Source organism: Thalia democratica, chromosome 5, assembly GCF_965202585.1.
Source record: "Thalia democratica chromosome 5, ktThaDemo2.hap1.1, whole genome shotgun sequence".
In the NCBI taxonomy this organism is placed as follows: Eukaryota; Metazoa; Chordata; class Thaliacea; order Salpida; family Salpidae; genus Thalia; species Thalia democratica.
Window position 1 is genome coordinate 55814190 of NC_139169.1, and position 26179 is coordinate 55840368.

General features: G+C 26.0%; 2 protein-coding genes across 2 annotated transcripts; one reads left to right on the forward strand and one right to left on the reverse strand.

The window, feature by feature from the left end:
- Positions 1–3206: 3206 nt before the first annotated feature.
- Positions 3207–7399, reverse strand: LOC145835787 (splicing factor 3B subunit 5-like). The gene is made up of 2 exons (XM_082943505.1): positions 7238–7399; positions 3207–3519 (listed from the first exon to the last, which is right to left on the reverse strand). Exons 1-2 carry the CDS (start codon positions 7368–7370, stop codon positions 3392–3394), a joined length of 261 nt encoding a protein of 86 aa, XP_082799631.1. The 5' UTR covers positions 7371–7399; the 3' UTR covers positions 3207–3391.
- Positions 7400–22045: 14646 nt separating this feature from the next.
- On the forward strand, positions 22046–23221 carry LOC145836647 (serpin B9-like). Its single transcript, XM_082944434.1, has one exon. The coding sequence runs from the start codon at positions 22046–22048 to the stop codon at positions 23219–23221; it is 1176 nt and encodes a 391-aa protein (XP_082800560.1).
- The last annotated feature ends 2958 nt before the right edge of the window (positions 23222–26179 follow it).

Below are 26179 nucleotides of genomic sequence, written 5' to 3' on the forward strand. Positions count from 1 at the left end.
AAAAAATTTTTTTAAGTATTCTGAACTTAATCAAAATAGTAATCTTAAAGAATAACCTTAAGAATAACTAGATAGAAAATGATACAACCTAGACTAAACCACTGCTATTGTAACCAAACAAATCAACTTTAGAACAAAAAAAAAACAAAAAATAAAAAGGTAAATAAAAAATGTTGGTATTAAATGGCAAACACTATTAACTCTTGAAACCAAAGTAAGTAGACGAGTAGAAATGATCACTAATGACCTTGAGAATCGCTATTTAAAAAATAACTATCTTAAGTTCATCGTAAAACTTTCCAAAATGACTTATACTTTTTAAACATAATGGTAGCTTTATCCACAACTTACTTCCTTAGTAAAATAGCGACTTATGACCTATTTTACTGTTGAATCTAGGTAAGAAAAAATTTGTTTCTGAAGACGTCGTATGATAGTTATGGACATTTTTTACTTTTTTATAGTAATTTTCAAAGTTATGTGGTATTAAGTTATTGTTAAACCTAAACAGACCTAATTGATATAGATACAGACTTTCAACATCTAATTTTTTTTCTGAGTGTTTAATTCTCTTACACTATCATCATATTTCTTATAATGTATGCATCTAAGTGATATTTGCATGTAAATTTTATGTATTACTTCTTTATAAATACGATTTTTGTAGATTTTTTTTCAAATAAATGTAGTCTCACTGTTCACTACTTCAGAAAAAATCACAATCTCAAGTCGTCTGTAATCTTAGAATTAAATTTCATTAGTCTATCAAAGTAACTCGTTTTAGAAGTACTGCAGTGAATAAAAATTAATCGAGCAAATTTTCTTTGAACTCATTTATAGTATAAGTTTTCTAAATTTTTCTAGTATTCAAAGTTTTTTGTTCTTCAGGCGAAAACTTAAAGAAACACTCTTTCGCAGATCGCAGTCGTTAAAAAATTATTTGCAAGTTAGTTTAGAGAAATCTTATTATAAAAGTTCTAAAAGCAAAATTGTAATAAAATGATAGTTTAAAAAATAATAAAGTATAGAGAAAATTGAACTAAATAGACGTTTAAAAAAATTAACTATAAAATAATTCAATTTTAATTGTTTTTGTATAAGCTGTTTTCAATCAAAAAAAACTTTTGGCCAGAGATTTCAGTTAACTGGCTGGATTCAACTCGAATGATTTCGTCCCCAACTTTGTTTTTAAATTGCAGAAGACTTTGAATAAGTCTACCAAAATATATTTAAAGTTCTTATTTTTAAGCTATTAAAAGTTTAAATTGTTTTATTCGCCATTCAGTTTGTAATGTGAAAAACTAATAAACCTGTTTTCAGGAAATAAATAAATTTTAATTAGAACATGAATTTCGGTTGGTTTAATGTTTACTTACGTATTCTATCCTGGACATGATGTTAAAAGGTATCCAAAATGTGTACGACTTAAATACCGAAATGTTTTTTGTGCACCAGGTCCTAGAGCCAAATATTTTGAGCGCCTTTTTATTATCGTTCAATAAACAATATGTCAAACTTAATTGTAGCTTTATAGCTTACCGCGCAAAATAATGCAACTGGTCTTGTCGTTTGTTTTAGATTCCTTTTTTTAAACAAATTTTTCTTTAGGTAATATAGTTCAAATGATTTGTTTGTTCATAAAATGTTTCACTTTATAAATAGCAAAACTTATACAATAAAAAGAGCTTTTAAAGTTTATTTAACATATTGGTAGTAAAACAAAAATGTACTAGAATTAATACAAAAAATTAAAACGCTTACGTTTATTATGTTTCAAAATTACTAAAATATATTATTATTCAGATCAATAGTTTAGAGTAATTTCTGTATTTAACTAATAAAACAACTTTTTTATTTAATAATACTATATTTAAATCAAGACTAAACAAAGTTAACTTTCGTTTACTAAATTATTTTAAGATCATTTTTTGTATATGATTAAGTGTGTTTTTTAACTACGATTAACTATATATTTTTAATATCAATGCAACTCTTATGTTTCTTACATTGAAAAAGTTACTCTATATATAATCTAGAAAAAAATAGATATGTTTTGTACATTACGAAAATTATTTTTAAACTCGGTAATCATTTGGTTTTATTTGTTTAGGACTTTCTTAAATAGGGCCATGTTGAGTATGTCTAGGTTTGGTTTAAATTCAGCTAATAGATAAATTTTAATACATTTCCTTTTATATTCAATATACTCTAAATAACTTTGATACGAAAAACGTTTTTAGTAGTCAGTTACAAATAATTTTTTAAAGCAAAACCACGAAAACGTTGAATAAAAAACAATTAAAAACAGTTTATCAGGAAATTTGATTTATCTGTATTCAAGTTGTATATTTATCCTTCAATATAAAACTGTCTGTTTATTCTATTCAATTATTTTACAAAATTCAGTTCTAAATATTTAAGCATAAAAATTAATTATTGCTGTTTTTTATTTTTAGGACTTCAAGGGCATAAGAAAAACGAAAAGTTTTAATTACTTACTCAATTGACGTTCTTAGGTTAAAACAGTTTTTTTTAATAGAAGTATTTAAGAAACTTATATTTAATGATGAACCAGATTTTACCCAAAACTTTAAAAAAATCAGGATATATGACAATTTTTGTACTCCGATAATAACATAGCTATTAATAAAGTTGAATTTTTAGGAGATTAGTTACTTAAATAAAACTTATATAGTTCAAAATTACTAAATACAAAAATATAAAATATAATTTAAAAGTTAATTCCACTTCTAATGATAATAAAGATATTTCATAAGGTTAGTACTTCAATAGATATTTGATTTCAAAAATTGTTGAAAGTAAGAACGTAATAAAAATATTGTAAATAAAAATGTGTAGTTATTGAAAAAGAATAAGTTTTTAACAAGGTAAAATTCTTAAAACACTTAATGTTTAAATATTTAAAAGTAGTTTAGTTTAAAGATATATCAAAATTAAACCAAATCGAAGTTTTTTCAGAACACTTTTTAGCCTTAAAAACTACATTGTTAATTAATTAAGATTTTAAGTAACAAATATTTTCTCGATTTAATAATAAAAACTTTAAAAAAATTTTGCGTAAGCAAACAATAAAAATGACTAAACAACCTTAGATAGTGTGAAGTACTGACAAACCTGTTTTATAAAATTTCATAATATATTTATTGGTTACCTCTTAAATTTAATTTCAAAAAACAAACATAACAAACAAAAGTTAAATTTATTATTTATAAAGAATCATTATATAATACATTAGACAAATTCACTATAGTAATACTAATACAATAAATCATTCACAAAACATTAAAGATAATTTTGACATTTCTAAAATGAAATTGAGAGAAAAATAACAAACTGTTGGAATAATGCAAGTTTATTTTATTAAACTTTCTCAGTCGAGGTTGGGGCGCTCAGGCGGAGGGCCGCACGGTTGGAACATTTTGTCCATCAAGTTGAACCTGACCCGGGCCTTCGTCTCGTTTTCAGCAATTGAAATGTGACTGAGCAAGTCGTGATGGCCTAAAAACAAATTGAGTATGTTTTAAATAAACAATTTAGTATTTTAATTATTATTATATAAAAATAGTATATAAAAATTTCAATTAATTGTTGATATATATAGTCATTTTTGAAAAAGCTTCCAATTGAAACATTTATACCACAGTATATTTGTTGTTAGTTTTCTCAGAAATTACAAAATAAATTACGAACCTATCAAACTTTTTTTTGAGCGAGATATCTCAAACTCTCAGGAAAAACTTTTCAAATAGTTAGAAAATATCTAAGTCGCGTGAAAAAATTTAATTATTAAGAAAAAACTTTTAGATATAAAGAATAGATATTAATCCTTTTAAAAAAAAAAAAAAACTTGATTAAAACATTATTCAAATGTAATTAATTTAAAGCTACCTGTAAGATTTTGAAAAATACTAATTAAAAAATTTAGTGAGAAGATAGACTGTTGGTAAAATACACTTTTTTGCTTTGCGCCTACCATAAGAAACCGGGTCGGCTAAGTTATAAGGTTTTGAAATTATTTTTTTTATTCATAAACTTATGTAAATGAGGTAAAGTAATTTAGCATTACATTTAAAACATATATAGCCTTATCTTTAACCCACTTACCCAAATATACAAAAAATACCAGAAAAAAATTGTGATTAAAAATTAAAAAAATAAAAATACATTAGCCAATCAGAAGTACCTTTGATTTGCAGCTGAAATTTAGAATTCTAATAAACTCAATAACTTTTATTCATTATATCTCAAGTGTTACTTTTAACTTTCTTTAAGTGATAAAAGGTGTGAAATAACTTAACTAAAACATTATAAAACAAAATCAAATTGTAAAAATCAACCCAGGACCCCTAAGGCCTATAACCTAATTTTACCAAGGAAGAAAACCAAAAGAAACAAATATATAACTTTGAGTTATGTACTGTGTAAATACTAATATAACAAAACAATTTAGCTTTTTTTGAAGAGAAAAAAGCATTATATACTAAAGTTATTTTATGAAACGTTAAACATTTTTTTAAATGTTTAAAAAATAATCCAAGCAGAAGAAGATATTTTTTATACCTTGAAAAAGAATAAATAAATAAAGCAAATAAAATATTAACTTTGTTAAGAATAACAAAAATTATGGACTTTTATTAAACATTTTAAATAAAATAAAATTTCTGACTTCTTTGATATTTTTTTGTGGCTCAAAATTGTGGAATCAATTTATACTTTTTAGTTATATAAACATAAAAAACTACTTATTTAGAAAAGTTATTTTTTAAATGTAAAAAATCCAGATGAAAATGTGTATTAATAAAATTCATTTAAAAAAAAACACTTGGGGGTTACAAGCTTTTTAATTCCTTACAGATTTTAAAATCTCCAAGGTTTTTAAAGTTGAAGTGTTTTGATTCTATTGTATAGAAAATTAAAAAGTTAAAAAAAAAAACAGATGTTTAAACTCATAAAAATTAATATAACAAAACTGTATTTCAGGCTAAAACTGGGTTGCCACTTTTTGCATCGAAAAACTGCCTTGATTCACCTTAAACGGCTTTAAGTCACTCTGCGATTTTTTTTTTCAATCCTTAAAAAATATGTTTGCCTCTGGCACAAACTACTTATACCTCATGTTATTTTTTCTTCTTAATAAATAAAAGTAAGGTTGTATTTGAATGCTTCTGCATTAGATGTTTAATAAACTTATGAAAAATACTGTTTTTTAAGATTAGACAACACTAGCCAATACTCATTTATAGTTAGTTTTACTGAAAACAAGTATTCATAAGTTATAAGAAACAACTTTACTTATGAATTATAGATATATGAAACATTATAATTTTACCTAAATATATAATAAAATAACTAAGTTATAAAGAATGTTAAGGGCATAGGGGGCATCTCCCATAAGGAACTTATTATTGCCTCCGATTTTGACCGGCTATATCTTAAAAATTATTTTGAATTTTTTTAAATTTGTAAAAAGCATCTTGTAGCTTAGTATTAAATGTGTAAAATAAGATCAAACTGTGAAAAAATTGTTTACCCTTCTATGCCCTACCAATGCAGAGACAAACTTTTATATCTCTTAGCTGTTTCTATCTACTATAAACTTATATCATGATAAACTTTAATTTCAGATTATAAACAAAAACTAAACAATTATTTCAAAAAATAGTGAAGAACTAGCTGCAAGGCTAAAATATAAATTAAATAACCATTTTAAAATCATTAAAAATTGTGTTTTTCAACAAAACTGGTTTAATAAAATAACAAAATATTAAAACTTGATATACTAAATCTTATTATAGTTCTTGAAAAAAATTTGCCCTGAGAGTTTTTAAAAATCATTTAACTATCCTGAGATTTTATAAAAAATTAAAACTGCCCCAAGTCATCATAAATTTAAAAAAAGACAAAATAAGTTAAGCTATCTTAAATTACCCTGAGTCTCCCTGAAATTTTGTAGATATTCAAATATCCTGAATTTCCCTGAGTACCCTGAGTGTGTGGCAACCCTGTTAAACTATATTTTAATCCATTACAATCTGTAATAACTTTGAATGGAATTTTCTAACCTCTTTTTAAACCTTTAAAGATAGTTTAAGCATGATAAAACATAAATAATCTTAATGTCTTTTGACCTAGTTACAATTGAATGACATAGGGGAGTATTCACTTTTTACAACTAGATCTTATTTTCTAGGGTTTAGCTTAGATATAATTGCTTTTTACAGTTTTAGAATAACATAAGTATTTTTGAGATATAGCTAGTGAATTTATGGTGTACCTTATGGAGGAGGGAGAAAACAAAGCTATAAATCACTTAAAATAAATATTTTTCTTTGTTATTTGAAATAAATAACTCAGGTTTTTTACAAACTTTCCTTGCAGTTTTTACAAAAAATTATATAAAAAAATAAAATAAAAAAGCTAAATCACCAATTTTTTTTTTTATTTCAGTTGAATAAAAAAATCTATAGGAACAATTTTCTTTATATCTTTATTTTAGTGTTAAAAAAAATTTTAAACTTAAAACATAACTACCACTCTTTAAAGCAAAAAAACAGCCTAAGTGACCAAAACTAGTCTGAATTTTCAAGAAACTTGAAAAAAAAAAAGCAAAAGACTGAAAAAATGTTAATCAAGCTTAAATGATAAAATATAAACAAAAAAACCCAATATTAAAAAACCCAAATTATAAAATTAGAGTTTAAAGCCAAAAAACAAGTGTGGAAATTTTAAAAATATTAAAACTTACTTAGCAAAAAAAATTAACGAGCCTGAGTAACCTTGAGTTTTTCATTATAAATTTGAAACAAGCCTAGATGTTATGAGTGTGTGGAAACCCTCCTAAAAATATGCTGTTTCACTTTCTATTTACAAAAGACTTTTTAAAATAACTTTGTTGTAGTTTTAAAAAAAGTCAAGTGCAAGGATACATGAAACCAAGAATGTAAAATTCACCAGAATTAAAAAAAAAAATAACACACATTTCGCCTAAAATAAATAAAACATTTTAAACTGAATTAATTGTAAATGATTTATATTTTTACAGAAAACAAGCCTGATTTTCTCAAAACAACTCAAACCAGCCTTAGATTTTTAAAAATTTTAAGCTAGTTTGACTTTGAGTTTACTCAAGTGTGTGGCAACCCTGTAAAAACAAAGACTTAAAATTAAGTAGTTATTTAAAAATAAAGAAATATAAAAATTATACAAAAATACTTACCCAAGTATGAAGCAAGAGTGTCTCTGTGTTGGTTGGTCAGCCATTCCCACTTGGTTGTGTCCGAGTGACCAGTTCCAACATACTTGGATTGCAAGTGTTCCATTTGTGAAAAAATATTGTAGCGATCTCCCATTTTGAATGTTTAAAATTTTTAAGTTTAAAAATTCTAAATGAATATACAGATAATGAATTGTGCTTTAAACTACAAAGATTGCTCTTAATTTACAAAACAACAGGGTTGCCAAAGGTATTTTGTAACTTTTCTCCAGGTTTTCTAATTTTCTTCCAGGTTTTTAGAAAAAGTTTTTTTGTAAAATTTTAGTTTAAAATTTAATTCAAGGTAAAAAACTGTCTTAAATAGTATAACATCATTGAAAAGATACTGTAAAGCTACTTTCTAATAAATTTTTACAAATATATTTATATATAGTTGATACAAAAAATTATATTCTGTATGATATATTTTTGTATCTAATTAAAATTCAGTACTTACATGTAAAAATAGCTTAAAATTTGAGCTTTTTCCATTTTTATAAGTTTTTTATATTCTAGGTTTTTTTGACCAGAACTTTTAAGGTCATAGGGGGGTTCAACACTTTTTTACAAAAAAAAAGACTTAAGTGTATATATGAAAGTTTAAGTACAAACTACAAGCCAGTTTTTATAGAATTCAAAAATATCATCGAACTTTAGGTAGAAACATATGAACTGCAAATTTTTTGGGTTCAGTTTTCTCAGAAATTTAAAAATCACTAAAAATCTATCTCCTCCTTCATTTTTCAAGCAATCTTCAAATTCTTAGGAAATGTTCCTTATATTATAAATGAAAAACATTACTTATGAATTTTAATAGTTTAAGAAATAGAAAAAAAAAATTAAAAATTAAAACTAAATCTTTTTGTAATTTTTTAAAGTCCTAAGTAACGCTTTTTTGTTATTGTATAAAGATTAGACTGTGAAAGGTTGAAGACTGCTTAAAAAATGTAGGAGATAGATTTTAAATACAATAGTCTTTTTTTTTGCTGTTTTAGTTTTCCCTTCCCATAGGGTACCTATTATGCGGCAAGACTTTGACCTGTCATATCTCAAAAATTAGTTTGAATTTTTTTATGGTTAAAAGCAACTTGAAGCTTAGTAAAGACTCTATAAAACAAGATTAACTTGTAAAAATCACGGCTTACCCCCCTTATTTAATTCTAGGTTTTTCAAAAATTCAAGGTTTCAAACTATCAAATTTAGACCATGACACATTATTATACACTACATTTAATAAGATAATGAAAAAGAAATAACCCACACTTAATTCAGAACTAGATAAATTAAAAAGCTTAAAGAAAAGCTTCTTAATTCAGTAAAACAGGTTTTTTTTAAATTTAGGTTGACTTTCTTTGAGTCAAAAAAAAATATCTCACAGTGGGCTGAAAACGGGGATCAAGCGGCCATTTACATAAAACTGTCATAAAAAGCACTATAATACAATTTAAAGTTACACTTAGTGTTAAAATAAGAATAATGTTTGTTTTTATTTAAAAAATAGTTGAAATTTTAATTTCTAATGAAACTTAGAAAGATTTACAAAAAAAAGAAAATAATAATTGGCTACCTCAAGAGAGTTACATTTACTCTCATTTTAGTTAAAATATGAATGAATTTTCAATATCAAGCCGGGTGAAACTATACTCTGAATACAGTTTTTTATTAATTTAAGGCTGATCTTTGTATATCAAAGTTTGTATTATTAATAACATCACATTTGTACTAGTTTATCAAAAGAAAAAAAACCGTAAACATTTTGAACAATAAAAACATTTATTTGTTGCAAAACAGTGCAAAAAACAAAATAATTTAGCCTGTGATTAAAAAAAAGTACTTTAAATTTACTAGAAAATATAAATCAAACAGTAAGTTCTTAAAACTTCTTTGAAATTTAGTTTCAAAAATAAATAAAACACTCTATTCAGTAGCACAAAGCATATGTAACAACGTTTCCCATTCTGAACTACATAATAAATTTTTTTCATTTAGCTGCAAACAACTTCGTGCAGTATGTCCAACCTCTTTACAATAAGTGCAATTCAGTCTGTCTAAAGTGTTGTTAACATCGTAGTCACTCTTGTCTCATAATCGATTTAAACAGTCTGTTAAATTTTCATACTGAGAAGTTTTCCTTAAAAAGTTCATTCTGTACTGTCTTAGAAACTTGTTGTTAGCTTCCAATCCACTTTCGGTGTAATTTAGCAAATCTCTACTGTTGTTTTGCTCAATTAGTTCAGCACTATGTATAAGAACAGTATGCCCAGTTGGTGTAAAGCAAATCCATTTAACCGACATGACCAGCATCATTGTTTTTTGACATAAAACTGAGTATTTCTCTACATTAATCTTTCTGTTAGAATTTATGAGGCATAAAACAATGGAAACATACAAAATAATTTTGTCAATGTTTTCTTTTAAACTAACATCAGAAATATGCTTCGTCAGCAGAGTCCTATTATTGGTGTTTAGCAAAGTTTTGACTACGTTACATGTTGTAGAAGTTCCACCATGGCCTGTGGGATCCGGTTTTTCAAGAGCAACATTAATTTCTTCTTCTACACATTTCTGAAATTTTCTTTTTGACTCAATTAAATTATTTACACCTTGACTTTTAGATATTCCTTCAAACTTCGATTTTGACTAATTAAAATGTCCAGCCACAGCATGATAACATATTTTATAGATCCATCCGAAAACTCTGATGTAACTGTGAAGCTGATGTAAAGTCAAGTGCTCTTCATTTGTAATTGGTTCCTTAGTTACTCCCTGTCTAACCTCATAGTCATTTGGTTTTCAATTTTCAAGCAAGTGCCATTTCTCTTCACATATTTGTTTTGTTTGTTCAAGAGAACGATCAACAGGAAATCCTGCTTTAACATAATCTAAAGTATTACATTGTTCCTTGCTATATCTGCCTGCAAAGGCAACAGAAGGCACCTCCTATACCAGTGAGCAAACTCTGTAGCTTACCATCCACCATTGTCATTTCAGCATCAAAAAAACATTAGTTTGTTGTTTGTTCAGGTAACAGTAAAGTTGTGTGAATTTCTTTCTTTTTGGAGAATTTTCACAATCCCTCAGTTGTCATATGATTCAGTGAAAAACCAGGGATAGGATATTATATCAATTTTTTTAATAGAAATATTGCTTGTAAAAACCTAATAAAATAGTTATATTCCACAAGATAGATTTGTCTCTAAATTTGTATATAGAATTGTCATTTTTACTAAATTATTAAAAAATAAACAATGTTGGTTCTAAGGTGGCAAATTGAGAAAATTAACCCTGAAGAATACCCTTAATTGCCAGAGAATCATCAATGAATTTTCGGCGAGAATAGAAGATTTTTTATATGAGAAATAATATACTTTTACATTTAAATATTCAAAGAATTTTGACTTTTCTCAATTAACACTAAACCAAACAAATGAAAAAACTTAAAAAAAAGAATTTGTATAAAAGCTTTCAAGGTGTTTTTTAACAGTAGATGTAGACCTTAATTTTGACAAAAATTTAAGCATTTTTTGAGGCTGTTTTAAACTTACAAAAAGTAAACTTTGGCTACATTTAAGCTTACATAACTTTTAGTATACTCTAAGCAGAACAGAAACTAACCCAGTTTTTAAAAGACAAAACCCCAGTCTAAACAATTAAACAAAAATCTTGCTTTAACTGTTTAGTCGCGAAAATAGTCAATGGCCACTTGCCAGCCCACTGTGTATCTTTAGCAACCTAAAACTAAGCTGAGTCATCTTAAATATTTACTTTTAATTCAAAAAACTTTTCAAACCCAAAAAATCAAGTTTTTGAAAAAATTGGTAACAGAATATAAATATAATGAAACTGAAAGAACAAAATGTTATTTCTGATTATTAAATTACAATATAATAGATATGATATATAATGACTTAAAACAACAACATTTATATCAGAGCTCATAAAATATATAACTTATATATTAGAGTAGTACAAGTCATAAGTAGATTATTAAATACACTATAAACTTGTACATTATAAAAAAAAATTAGCAAGATCAATTTTAAAAAACTTATTTCAACTCTAGTGAAACTAAAAAAAAACTAGGTTGGGCTGAGTTATAAAAAATTAAACTTCTTTTCTATTTTTCATGGTAAAAATGATATAAAACTTCTCACAGTGGAAATTTAAAAAAAAATTGGAATTCCAGAAAAGTTACTTGCTTATTTTTCATGAAAAATCGTAATTTTTCTAGGATGATATTGCACTAATATCAAAGTAAAAATATATTATATTTGATGTCATTTTTAACCATTCAATTTAAAAATGTATTTTATAAATATATAAATTAAATTAAACTTATCTATCATAAACTAATAAAACTTAAAAATTTAATTGCTTTTATTTGACAATGTAAATGACATCAAATATGTGGTAAAGAAATTAATCAAAAACATTAATTTATATTTGTTACAATATTGTAAAATAAAAAAAATTAAGTCAATTAAATATTTTAGTTCATCATAATTAAATTTAATTCTTACTATGTATTTATAAAGCTTGTTTAAACAAAGTATCTTTTTAGATTGTACATATTAAGCTTAAAACATAGATTTTAAGCATATAATTATAGTTTAAAATGACATCAAATATAATATATTTCACTTTGGTTTTTGTGCAACATCATCCTAGGGAATTACCAATTTGTATATGTAGTGTTCTACAACATCTTTAAGAACCTAAATTAAAATTAATTGGATTCACCAGTTGTTGTTTTGCTATGCAACAAGTATATTTCAGTTTAGACTTTGAGAAGTTTTTTCATTTTTTTTTCTGGTGCATAACTTGTTTAAAAAGTAGAACAAAAAACAATTCATTTTTCTTAAATTTACTTTAGTACTTTTGTAGTAAGACTCATCAGAAATTGTATCTTACTAAGTTAGAATGAATAGAAATTGAAACAAAATCATACTGTAGTTTTAAAATATAGAATGATGTAATAAATGAATGTTAAAAACTAACTAAATGCTAATGCTGTATACATTTGGTATACTAATAAAACTTGTTAAATTAAAACCAATTTAAAATAAACCAGCTATAAAATTAAAATACATTTTAAAATAAGTTTTAGAAATAAAGTAATTACTTTAAAATTACTTGATATAAGGATTTAAAAAGTCTAGTTTGGTATAAGAACTTTTTCTGGTTACACAAGCTGGGCCTTAAAGATTGAATACATAAACTATGTATTCAATCTTTAAGGCCCAAGAAAGATGCTTTAAATCTAAGGTGACTTAGTATGTAACTATTGAGTTTGAAACGAATTAGACACAGTAATCAATCCACATAGGATATTGAAAATTAACAATTCATTATTTCAAAGAAAAACCACTACAATGTTTCACCACAAAGCAGACTTTCTAATTGTAGATAAAATTCAAGTAGAACTTATTATATTTGAATAATATGTCCTGGACATGACATTAAAATATATATGTGGTGTGCAACTCAATAACCAAAAGGTTCTTTCTGCTCCAGGTCCTAGGGCCAAATGATAAAAAAAAAGATCTACAATTTGAAAATATGCTTTGTAGTGAAATATTAATTGTTTTTCTTTAAACAGGGTTGCCACTCGTCTCTACATAAATTTTCCAGGTTTTCTAAATTTCTTCCAGATTTTAAACATACACACTTTTGGGTCTATTTTTAGTTTACAGTTAAGTTTAAGGTAAAAAACAAAGTTAAATGATAAAAAACATTGAAAAGATACTGTAAACTTCTTTAAATATGTTTTTTATTAAAAAAAAATTTTGATGATGACAAAACTTTTTTATTTATATGACATATATTTTTATTCAAATTAAAAGTTTACTACTGAACATGTGAAAATTGTTAAAATTCCAGGTTTTTTTAGTGATTTTTGTTCAAAATTCCCGGATTTTTTCAAAATTTCTCAAATTCCAGGTTTTTCAAAATTTTTCCAGGTTTCCAGGTAAAGTGGCAACCCTGTGTAAAATTATAAATCATTGACTTGGTATGTATACATTACTTTTACAGATCTACTAAGAATCTAAAGAGTGTGCTTTAAAATAAACTACTTTTCAAAAACACTGAATATTCAGCATTCAGTTCGTACTTAGTTCAGATGATATAAAAAATCTTTGAAAGGCGAAGCTTAAATGGTTAAGGTTAAACTTAAAAAGCTAAAAAGAACTACCTGTGGTTACTTTTATAATTATTAACTAAAAAATGAAATTAACTTTTAAGTGTTTAAATAAATAAAATTCAATATTTTTCATATATTTTGTTTAAAAACAACGTTTTAAACATTACTTTTACAATAATATCAGTAAGTAGCACAGTTTCCAAGATTTTTATTAAATTTAAGCAAAACGTATTTGAGTATAGTAAAATTTAAAACTTTTCACTGAAATAAGTTTTTTTTTTCTTGATTATGTTAGTTTCTATTATCTTTTTTCATAAAAGCTGTTTTGTTAGAAGAAATTTAAAATAAATATAAACTGTCTGAAAAATTTTAATATTGCCACTGCCTACTAGTACTAATGAGTTTAAATTAGTTAATCAAAGGTTAGCTGCTAAAGTTAGAATATGGTGTAAATCCAGCGATTGTAAATTTTTAGATTTTTAAAACTTAGTTTAGTCTGGTTTAAAATATGTAAGTAGATTTTATAGTTAAGCTTTATTAAAAACGACTTTTTTTTGAAAAAAAAAGAGATATAAAAATAATTCGTTCTTGCAAGTATGAAAAATATTACAGAGTAAAGACTCATCGAAAATTATAATAGCGAAGAAAAACTTAATTTAAAATAAAGAAAATCATCTTCTATGGTTTTACGCAAAAGATAAATAACAAAGTTATAACACGGAACTTTTTAATACAAAGTCACTTTTTTTGTAAAATAACTACACAGTCACATAATAACACATATCATATTAGTGATATGATATGTGTTATTATGTGACTGTGTTCATTTTATTGCTTTTATACATGTTAAACTAATAAAGATGTTGTTTAAGAGCTTTTTTTAGATATCATCTAAAAGCATAATAAAAAGTTTTAAGCATTTTTTATTATGCTTTTAGATGATATCTAAAAAAAGCTCTTTAACAACATCTTTATGATTTTGACATGTATAAAAGCAATTTATAATAGATGTTTAGATTGTACTTAAAAACAATTCTCTTATTAAAAAGGTTGTAATAAAAGTTGTTTTGTATTTCTTTTTTTTCAATTAAGGGGGAATTTTTTCACATATCATCAGACATACACAGTTTTTAAGATGTACAAACAAAGCAGAAGTTGTTTTGCAAACTTCTGAAATTTTGTTGTTATTAAATTTATTTTTCACTTAAGTAAAAATATTATTAATGAAATAATATTCGTATTTCTAATAAAAACTATCTGCTCAGTAACTTTCATTATTAAACTAGCATATGTTTCTTTATACTAATAAACCACTAACTTGTAAATTTAATATTATGTTTAGTGATTTCAGGAACAAAACTTATTTAAACGATGTTTTCGAAGCTTACAAGGTAAATATTTTTGTTTAACAGAACTGAAGAAAAAATTTTTTTTGAATAAGCCTACTACAAATATTTTTTTATCGTGAAGTTAATAATCGGGTAATAGTCCCGGCCTGGCTCAGCAGTTTGTCTTGCAGCTAGTAGAAGGTAGGCCCGAGATAAGCCCATGGACACATTTTCCATGGGGCTTGGTCCAAGGTCGTTGCAGTTGTTAGAGGTGAGGAGGACTATCAGTAACCATGCAATCTAGCTGAGTCTTTTTTGTAAAAAAAAAACTAATTAGCTAAAAAGAATACTCTTTTTTTAACTAAAGAAAACACAAAACAGTCGTTTTACTATGAAAAGCCTTCGGTTTTGTAAACTAACCCAACATTTTGCAAAGCAAAAAATCATGTCAAAAAGTTTTAATTAAATAAAATAAATTTAATATACTAAAAAATGTGTTCTTTTATGCGTAGCACCAAAATTAATTTAATCTTTTCATTAAAATAAACAAAAAATAATCGTATTGCGAAGCAAAGCTATCGACTTTGTGAGACTAATTCAACGTTTTACAAATCAAAAATTTAACTTAAAAAATTTCAATTAACAGAAAACGTGTTTTAGCCACTAAAACATTAAAGAAAAAAAAAATGTTGCGAAGCTAAGCCGTTTGCTTTGTAAGAATGTAATTCAATTTATCAGAGTAACGATTATACCTGTTTTACAAGTATTTAAGGTAAAAGTATATCAATAAAGCATAATTTTTTTCTAAATATTCTAGTTATTTCAAAAAAAATTTTCGTTATAAATTTTGACTTTTTTATAGCCTAGTTAATAAAGTAGTGTAAAAAAAAAAAATATTTGACTGTGTAGCTTACAACTATAAAACAAAAAAGAGTGAAGTTTTAATCCTGTGTCCTTTAATCTTGGAACTCTCTTCAGCAGTTGATGCAAGTGTTGTGTTCTGAAAACCATATGTCAGTGCAATTGAGTCTCACTAGCTCTCGGCCGATCTCCCAGTCATCCTTGATGCAATTACACAGCTCACCAATGTACGACTCGGCAGCTTGAAAACGTTCAAACTGCTCGATCCTGTCAGCCGTCAGGCCGTTGGGTCTCGGTTATTCTTGCTCTTCAAATAGTTGCTGCACAATTACATCGTCACACTCATCTGTTAGATACAGATGTTTTCTTTTCCTTGTTGCTGATCCCTAAGACTCTGTTTTTCATTATTAGTAGCTCTTAAATAGATCGCAAAAGCCTTTCTTGATGTATTTTGTGTGAGTGATCGCAAAATCCGATGTCGCTCATTATTTTGCTTTTGATAATAACTCTGATGTCCATCATTATTTTGTTCTGTTGGACCACCTATTGATATAAGTTTAGCCTTTGAATTAACCATTAATCATTCAACTGCCGTTCAAGCCAGGAAAATTCTACATCGTGCTGCTGTTCATACCTCTGCTGCTCTTCGTGAAGTTACATTAGACTCATTTGTTGTTCTTCGACAAAACTGCTGCTCGGCTCTCCGCTATTCATTGATGTGCTGCTGCAACAACATTTGCTGCTGATCATAAAGCTACATTAGGAGTTTAAGCCGCTGTTCTTCGTAGCTCTGCAAGCGTTGAGAATAATTGTGCCATTGCTCGATATAACTAATGTCTCGATATTGTTCTCCTCAATAATTTGGTAGTAAACTTATTAATTGAAATTAATCTTCATTAATCGCTGTAACTGCTGATCATCAGGCCGCAATTCCCTATCGTAGCTTTGCTGTTCAGATATGTTATCCTTATCAGATCATCCCTCCATGTAAATCACATCTTGACCTTCTCTTTCCTACTTTGTTTGTGTGCAAAATCTGCTTTGCTCCGATCTTTGCGGATTCTGCAATTTAGCTTTCAGTTTTTCAGGTATTTTGCTCAGCTTGTCGAAAGCAAACTTTACGATTTCAGCTGCGGTGATTACGAAGAGCTCTAAACTGCAATCAAATGTGCACAATTTGTTTCGCCCATACGCCACATACACGTATTGTTACAATAAGCAAAAATATCTATTATTTGTTTCAAATGAAGCTGTTTTAATTATAACAAAAACAAATTTTACTGCATAATTGTTCATACAAACAATAGGTGCCAATTTAAACAAACTAATTAAATAAAGTATTTTAGTAGTTATAATAAAACTGTTTTATTTATAACTAATATTAAAAATTAGAAGCGAATGGTTTGTTAATACAGATCCTACCGAAATTTTTGCACAAAACCCCATTTTTGCGCGAGAAAAAAAAGTAACTAAAAGTAAAAAAAAAACAAAAAAAAAGACAAATGGGTGCATGGAAAGACCTGTCGGTTATCGAAAAAGGTGCTGTAACCAGGATTTGAACCTAGGTTGTCACATTAACTAAAAAAAATATTTTTATTAGAGGAAACTACTTTAGTTTTAGCAAATGATGTAATACCCGGTGCAATTCTTTTTTATTTTACAGGTGTAAACTTATTTGCCCACAGATAGATACTTTGAAACTTTTTATAAAAAAATTGTTTTTTGCTTTTATCACAAACAACCTAAAAGTGATATAACACCTGTTTAGTATATATAGTTTATGAGTTGGATTTTATAAAGTAATCAGTAGTTTTTTAATAAAAGTAGTACTCTTTAGTTATCTATCGTATATTTTTTCGGAATTTAAGAACGGGTGGTGTCTAGATCAGGGTTGGAAAACTGCGGGCCGAAACCATAAATCTGCGTCTTCGGTATAATTTTCAGCTAAAAACGTACCTTTTCATTAAAAAATAACTTTGTAGTAAAAACTTAACGTTTATTTAGATTGTTAATAATTACTTGTGCTTAATTTTTGCTCATCTTATCAATTTGTGGTTCAAAACATTGTTAACTTATTTATAATTAGAATTACTTTAGTAACTGCTGACCATAAAAGAACTTTTTTACAGGGTGCGGCCCGCGAGCTAATTTTTATATAAAACTAGCTCACGACTTATAAAAGCCTGCCGACCGATGTTCTAGAACAAACTTTCACTGTTTTTAGAGTGATTTTCGTTCTGCGTTTATAGATAAAAAGCATTTACTTCAATCGATTCAATCGATTTTTAACAAATGTCAAAAAACCACGTTAATGTTTTTAATTAAAACTTATAAAAAACCTAATTGTTTTTTCAATACAAAAAAGTTTTTTTGTGAAAAAGCGAGAATTTTCCATCCACTGAAGCTAACGATTTTTATTACTTTTATAGTCTTTCAAATATTACTGGTAATTTTTATATTTTCATTTGATTAGTTTTGTATAATTTACAACATCACTTAAAAGTTATTTTTATCAAGCTAGAGTTCTTTGGTTTTGTATACATGATGTGTGGCTGAAGTAGTATAAATAAATGATTAAAAAACTATTTTTTTAAGTTCACTTAATAGAATACTTTTAAGTAGTTACCCAAATTAGAAGTTACAAAAAGTTAAAAGTAAAATGTTTAGTATTTAAATACCATTTTCAATTTAGTATGACTATATTTTTTTTATGCAAAAAATATAGACTAGAAGCTTTTAAAATCTTATCTTTGATTCTTTTTTAATAGTTGATCTTCATAACTTTTTTACATTTCATTTAATTTTTGAAAAAGAATCAAAAATATGATTTGAAAACTTTTAAGTTAAACGTTTTTTTTAATTAAAAATATAGCCATATAAGTTGCAAGTAGTATTTAGACACAATAAATCCTTCCGACAATATAATATTTCCTTTAATATTTCTACTTTAAACAATTAAACATAAAAACTGTATAAGTAATTGGAATTAGATTTTAAAATCGTAATAGTAACTAAATAAGTTTTTTTTTGCCAATTTTAATTAAAAATTGTATAAATAAAGTATAGACCAAAAATGTAAAAATTTACAAACAGTAAAAAAATAAATTGGTATTAGTTAGAATTTTTTTAGAAAATAAAAGCTTTATGAATTAAACAAAAAAGATTAAAACATAATTTACTTAATTGAAACTTATGATCAATTTATTCTTATTAATGGTTTTTTTTATTTACATCCGAGCTTTTACGCTATATTTATGTCAATAATATTCAATTCTCAAAAAATAAAACGCACGTAACTGTAACGTGCATATAAATGATTTTACGATGTAGATAATTATAATAACTAACTCCATTAAAAGTATGTACTGCTTTTTATACTAATTTTATAAATTTAGAATGTTTTGTACCAACTAAATCCGTTAAGATATAAGATTTTTAATTTATAATGAATATACTTCGTAAATAACTTGGTGTTTACATATTTTTCTTATTTAGTGGTCTATCATGCACAGTTTTTGAAAAGATTAAAAATAGTTACTCTACATAACTATTCCACAACTAAAAGCTTAATAGTTATTAAATTAAATATTTCACCACAATATATTTCAAATCAAACTGTAATAGTTTGTAATATATTTAAATAGTTTAACGTTTTAGAATTTACTAAGATTTTATTTTAAAACTTAAAAGTGTAAAGTTAATTATATGTTCAGTAAAACAAAAATTAAATCATTAAATATTATTTTATAAGCAATATTAAAACAGTTCAGGTTATCTACAACAAATTATGTTAATATAAAAACTACAAAACAATAAAACAGTAATAGCTAAAATTGTTCACTTCTAAAGTTTATTTAAAATTGTTAAACTTTTAATTTATCCCAACAAGTTTGGTAAAGATGAAAAAAGGTAAAAGCCTTAAAATATATTACAAGACAACATTTTAATTCTTTTTTATTAGAGTAATTATTTTAATAAGACTAAATACTATAAAATTTGTTTGGTTCCACATCAATGTACAAAAAATTATATTACTTTAGACGTTTAACAAACTTTTGGATATTGTTTACTTGTACATACAGAAAAAAATGCATTTAGTATATACGTGTTTTAATCTAATTAAAAAAAAAATCTTGTAGAAAAATTAACTATTTATGCAATTTAGATTTTTTTTCAAATATTTATAGGTTTTAATTCTAAACGATTGATAAAATACTGCTTAAATAATAAGTTGAAGCATAAAAAAAACTTCAAGAAGATGCAAAAAACTCTAAAAAAATACATTTGTTTAAATTAATTTTGATAGAACTTATTTTCGTCAGTCTAGTTGAAATTCTGAATAGATTATAAAGCTGATGAAAATTCTTGTGCAAAATACAAGGCTTACTTTTTAAAATAAAAGTTTATTTTATAACTTATGGAAGAAATTAACTAAAAAGAGTATAGTTTATTGATAAAAAGTTTAAATGACGGTACAAAGTAGGTCATCTTTTGAAAAAAAAATTTTCGTTAAAATATTTGTGTACAGTCAAAAAATATAGTGCAAATTAAATAAAACTTTTCTGAGTATTAGTTTTTGAACACTATTTGGTAATTTTATACCCATTTATTTCATTCAAGCAATAAAGTTTGAAGTGAGTGGTTGATACCATTTGTTACAATATTTTTTACGACTTAAGAACTTATATGCACTTTAAAGTTTACGCATAATGGTTTAAATTTACGCATTAGATCAATTAGTGTAAAAAAAAATATTGAAAAAGGTTTAGTAACTGTTCTAATATAAAATTAATCTTGTTTTACTTTCTCCACAAAATGTTTTTATTAATCATTAAAATATCTGTAAAACCAAGTTTAGTGAATACTAAAACCCAATGTTTACTGATTAACTTTTTGTTTGCGTTATACAAAATCAAATAGAAATATGAAAACGACTTATTCACTGTTTATAAATAGTTTTCAAAATAACTTTAAAAAAATTCCCTAATAAATCCATGTTTGTTGTTTTTTTTTGAGATTATTACAATTTTTTTGTAAACTTTTATTAATAGTTTGTTTATACTTAACACAACAAGTAGGAGAATATTTGCACATTAAACCAAGTAGCACATATTAGTAGTTTTAAAAGTGTTATATATCTCTTTGTTTAGTTTAGTTTAAAGCTTTTAAGTATTTACTAAAAAAAAAAAAGTTTAAAAGCAAAAGTTTAATTTTTGTTTAGTTTAGTCTTAAATAAAGTATTTTAAAAGATTTAAATTCAATATTAAATGTAAACAAACTTAATTTTATATACATGTATAGTGTATTTAGATATATAAAAAATACCAAAACGTTTAATCTTTAACTAGGGTGGGTTTATTTCTTCATAAAGAAGCTTTAAAATAAAAAAATTCGAGTCGTCAGATTCTCAACTTTAGATAAACACTTACTTTATCAAGTTTTACAAATTTTAGTTTTATTAAAGTGATAAAAGTTTATGCGAAAGTTTATTTAATGTTAAATTTAACTACAATATGTTCTGTTTTTATCAGAAAACACTAATGCGTCAAATAAAAAGGTATTTTCAGATTTTTTTAGACGAAAATTGTTACTTATTTAAAGACTTAAAGATTTTATAACTGAAATTTTTATTTATAATCATTAATTTCCATTCAAACATAAATACATTTGTTTAGGAAACCTAGTTATACTGATTTTTTTTCTACCTTTGATTTAAGTTTTAACATATTTATTTATTTCGATAAAAAGTTGATTAAAATAACTGTTTTTTGAAACAATTTTTTACTAAATGCTGTTAAGTACTTAATAAAAGTTATCATAATCCTAAAACATAAATGCTTATGATAAATTATTTTCTGAAATAAAAAAACTTTTAAAACATTCATTGCTAACTTAAAAATAATAAGATTTTATCGAAATATTTAAAAAAATACTAAGATGCTTTTGTAATTTTTTTAAATATATTTTCACTGCATATCTTAAGAAACATTACTGCGAAATAACAGGTTTAAAACACAGTTTTTCACAGAAAACAACAAAAGAATATCTTAATGCTAATTAGTCATTAATGAGAAATTAAAAAAAATAAGTCTTGTACTACATTTGCTTTCGTATTTAATTAAGTTTCTTCCTTTCAAAGTTTTTACCATTTCAAACCCGAAATAAATGGAGCAGTTTAAAAACTTATATCAAAAAAATAATGAAGTATATACCAATTTGTAACTAAGTCTTAAATAAATAAATATTAAGTAAATTTTAATTTATCTACTTAAGTTCTGTAAAATAATCTTAGACACCTTTTATTAAATAAAATTAAACTAGTTTGTAATAGACACGACCTCAAATTTATTCAAAAACACCAAAACATTGTAAACATCAGGTAATCTTAATTTATAATTTTTTAAAGAACTATTTAAGTAAAACTAAATTTTAACTATAAAAATGGATTTCAACACGCAAGGTCCAAGCAACTGCTACACGACGGTGTCCAAGTTCGCCACCAGTTTGTTCAGCAAAGAAAGTCATTTTTCAAACGAAAACATCGTGCTCTCTCCCACCGGAGCTCTTCTCACCCTCTCCATGTTTCTTTCGGGAGCCAGTGGCGAGTCATTGGAAGAACTCTTGCACGTGATGGGATTCGCAAACGAAGCCGAACTGTCCCAGTACGCCGTCTTTTTGAAGGACGAAATACACGATTTGACTGAAATGCAGGTTCTGAACATCAAAACGAAAATTTACACCAACGCAAGCTTGAGGTCAATTTTCAGCGAAAAAGTCATGGAGCTGTACAACGGCAAAGTGAGAAAGGTCACCGGCTTCGGGGACGCGAAAGAAAACTTGAGAAAGAAAGTCAACGCGTGGCTAGCGAGGCACACGCAGCAAATACTGTGTAACGTGATAAAGGAAAACAGCTTAGACAACACGCCGCAAATAGTCGGCGCTTGCGCAAACTTTTTTCAATGCGGCTGGAAGAACAAATTCACCACGGGTCCGGGCAACTTCAAGAGCTTCATGCAGCAGGAAACGGTCGTTCAGATGATCAAGAGCGAGGACGAGTTCAAAATGTGCCGCTTCAAAGCCCTCAAGTCGACCGTCATCGAGATCCCTTACGACTTCGACGGCATCTCGATGTGGTTCGTCCTTCCCGACCCTCAGGTTCAGCTTGACTACGTGGAAGACGAGCTGACCGGGGAGATGATCGATTCCATGATCTTTCAATCCAAATTGCAGAGGGTCGCCGTTGACATCCCCAAGTTCCGAATCCGCTGCGGCGTTGATCTGAGGCACGCGCTCGAAGGCGTTGGGATCAAAACTGTTTTCGACGAAAACCGCGCCAACCTGTCAAGGATGTCGTACAACGAGAGCCTGGTAGTGAGCGGCATCGTCCACGAATCGCTCATGGAAGTGAACGAGTTAGGCACGTGGGCGAACCCTCCTGTTGCGGATCACGTGCCTCTTTCCGTGACTAATTTGCCGACTGATGTTAACAAGAATGGTAATGCTTCCGTAGAAAGCTTCTACTGCGACCGACCGTTTTTGTTTTTTGTTTGTCACGAAAAGCTGCAGCACATCCTTTTCATTGGACGAGTCATGAAACTGCATTCTTCTTCAACCTAATGATTTCCGAAAGTTGGATAAAATTTTTCAAACAAAACAAAAATAATTGGTATTAATGATAAAATAGTACGTATGTGCCATATATATAAAATATATTGTAAACTATATTTATTTTTTTCAAACTAATACTGTATAATTTAAAGATTTAGATTTCTGATCAAGAGACTAAAAAGCCTAAACAAAAATTGTGTTTTTATCAGTTTAATGCAATTTTAGTATTCTAGTTATTAATATTTTTAATACTTAATGTTCTAGTGTGCACAAAAGCTTTTTCATACATATACCGTGTAGTTTTATTTATGCTTGAGTATCACAGCTCTAGGTTGTAAAAACTTTTTGAAAAACATAGTGTCATATCAACAAACTTAAGTTTTCTGTTGAATTAGGTAACAAAATTTGCAAGCAATGTTTAGTAACTTGCTAAAAAAATTACTGTTAAAAGTAACTAAATTACGTACAAACTACACAATTTAATGATCAAGCTTGTAGATAAAAATAAGAATGTTTATATAACTATATTTAAATGTTTCGTTTAAGTTCATATAAAAAACTTCAATTGTATAATAAGAAATCGAAATTTTAAAAGAATTTACACAACTATTTTTACATATGTAATATTAACTAATTTATGTTTATTTTTTAATGTTTTGAGTTTGTGTTTAATCTATTTACCGATCACAAAAAGTTTCATTAAAAGTAATGAAACGGTTAAATTAAACGGTTAAATTAAATTTTCAAATTATTTCTGACTCTAAAACTTTGAAAAAAAATGAAGTTACGACCTTTTTTTATACTGCAGTATTTTCGTTTAACTAAGTAGTGAGGATTGAACTAAAATAATTTTCAAACAGGACAATAAATACTTTTTTGACATAGATCATGTTATCAAATCGAAAAACAATATAAAACAGTTTTCTAGAATTTGTGATTTAGGAGACATATTCAGATTCAACTGTATGATTTTATATATCAAAAGCAAATATATAAAGTAAAAGAATTATATTTTATTTTTGAAATTATAGTTTTAAAGTCATGTCTGAAAACTTGTTTTTCAATAATATAAATTTTTGGCTGCATATTTGTATTTTTTCAAACATAATAAACAGTCTAATCAACTGTTAGAATCATTTTTGTTATCTTTCTGGCTTTATTCATTGTTTTAAATCTGTATAGAATAAATTGTTTGTACTCATTTTGGTTTAAATTTTATTTTAGCTTAAGTTTTGGTTAAAGACTTGAACTTAATTTTTAAAATACTTTAAACATGTAAACAGCAGTGTTATATAAATACGTTTAGCTTTGTACTTCTAGTAACATATAGTTAGATTTTTAACTTAAGTTTGAAATTAAGTTTTTGCATTTGAAATTTTCTTAGTATGAAATGATGTATTGAAAGACTTTTTGATTGTCAAGCTACACACATTTTACTTGATTTTATTATTTAGAGCTGTATAACAATATATATAAATGTCTGTTTCTTAAAATGAAAAAAAAAAAGAATAATTTGTGATGCTAAACATAAATTATATATGTTAGAAAAGCTTAATGTAATCATCTAAGGCAGGGGTCGGCAGGCAGTTGGTGCTCGCGAGCCAAATTTCAAGTTTTCAAAATCTTCGCGGGCCAGTGTTTTAGTTTTAGTGATATTTGTATATTGTTTTGGATTTAGTTTTCGTACTTTTGTTCAAATAATTACTTTAAATGACTTTTAGCTATACATAGAATGCCTATTTAATATATAAATATCTATTGTAATAGAATTTACATTGTTTAATATATTTAAGTCTTAATAAAATGTGTTTTTACATAAATACTTAATAAGATAAACTTAATATGTTACTTTTCTTATTTTACTTAAAACCTAACTCTCTATAAAAACCGAGCTTGAAATACATTTATGAGTCACTTTTATACATTGTTTAGTTTTTGCTTTAGAAAATAGTTTTTGCGTCTTAAATAGTTTGCACTCGTTAGAAAATTCAGTTTTTAATTAATTAAATAAAACGAATACCTACTTATACTGTAGATAAGCTAAATCAAATTTTTTAGCAAAATTAATGCTGGAATACTATAGTAAAATACATTACTAGTAATTCGTTAGTCTTTTACTCGGTTGCCACTTTAAAAGCAAAAATGTCTGAATTATATTAAAAGTTTACTAAAAGTTAAAACAGCTAAAAACTTTTTGTTAATCAAGCTTAAATACATAACTGAAACATAATTATTATAAAAAGAACAACATGTAAATAGACAAAAAATTACAATTAGTAAACTACACTACAGTCATAAAAACTATTCTGAGAATAAGAAGATTTGTTTAAAGTGTTTAAAATAAAAGTTTCAGATACACCTGAGTTTTATAAAAATCAATTCATTAACCTAGTCTGAATAAAAAATATTAAACTAGCCTGTTTGTTTGGCAACCTTGTTTAAAATAAAGTTCACAAAATAAATAAATACCGAAAGTTATAAACAGTGAATTAATTATATAACTACAAAAAAAATTGTTCTAATTCAGCTTGAACGGACAATTAAGTTTTTTAAAATACTAAACAAATGTATAAAAATTTGTCAACCTATATTTATTGAGCATTATAGCAATTCTTTATCTGCAGTAAAAATATTGCATTTAAAAAGAGTAAATGTGAATTATAAGACGAGCTGTGAGAACTATAATACATTAGTTTGATTTTTATTGCGAGAAACAAAAAAACAACAAACTGCTCAAGTTCAAGTCAGTTTCAACAACGCACATCATTATTTTCAGTAACTACAGACTGATCAGAAAAAACTGTTTAGGCAAGTTATAAAGTAGCAAAAGTATATACTAAAAAAAGATACCGTTGATAGTTAAAATTTATTTAAATAATTTTTGTTTGAGTAAATAAAATATTTCTGTCTTTTTCTTCAACATCAACAAGAAGTCGTGTTTAGGAAATGTCTGAAAGTTATAAAGCC

Excerpts from the sequence above, each read along its gene's own strand:
- LOC145835787 (XM_082943505.1), bottom strand. The coding sequence starts at position 7,370 with ATGGGAGATCGCTACAATATTTTTTCACAAATGGAACACTTGCAATCC. Across the intron at positions 3,520-7,237 it reads CACTCTTGCTTCATACTTGG|GCCATCACGACTTGCTCAGT; the intron begins GTAAGTATTTTT and ends ATTTGTTTTTAG.
- LOC145836647 (XM_082944434.1), top strand. The coding sequence starts at position 22,046 with ATGGATTTCAACACGCAAGGTCCAAGCAACTGCTACACGACGGTGTCC.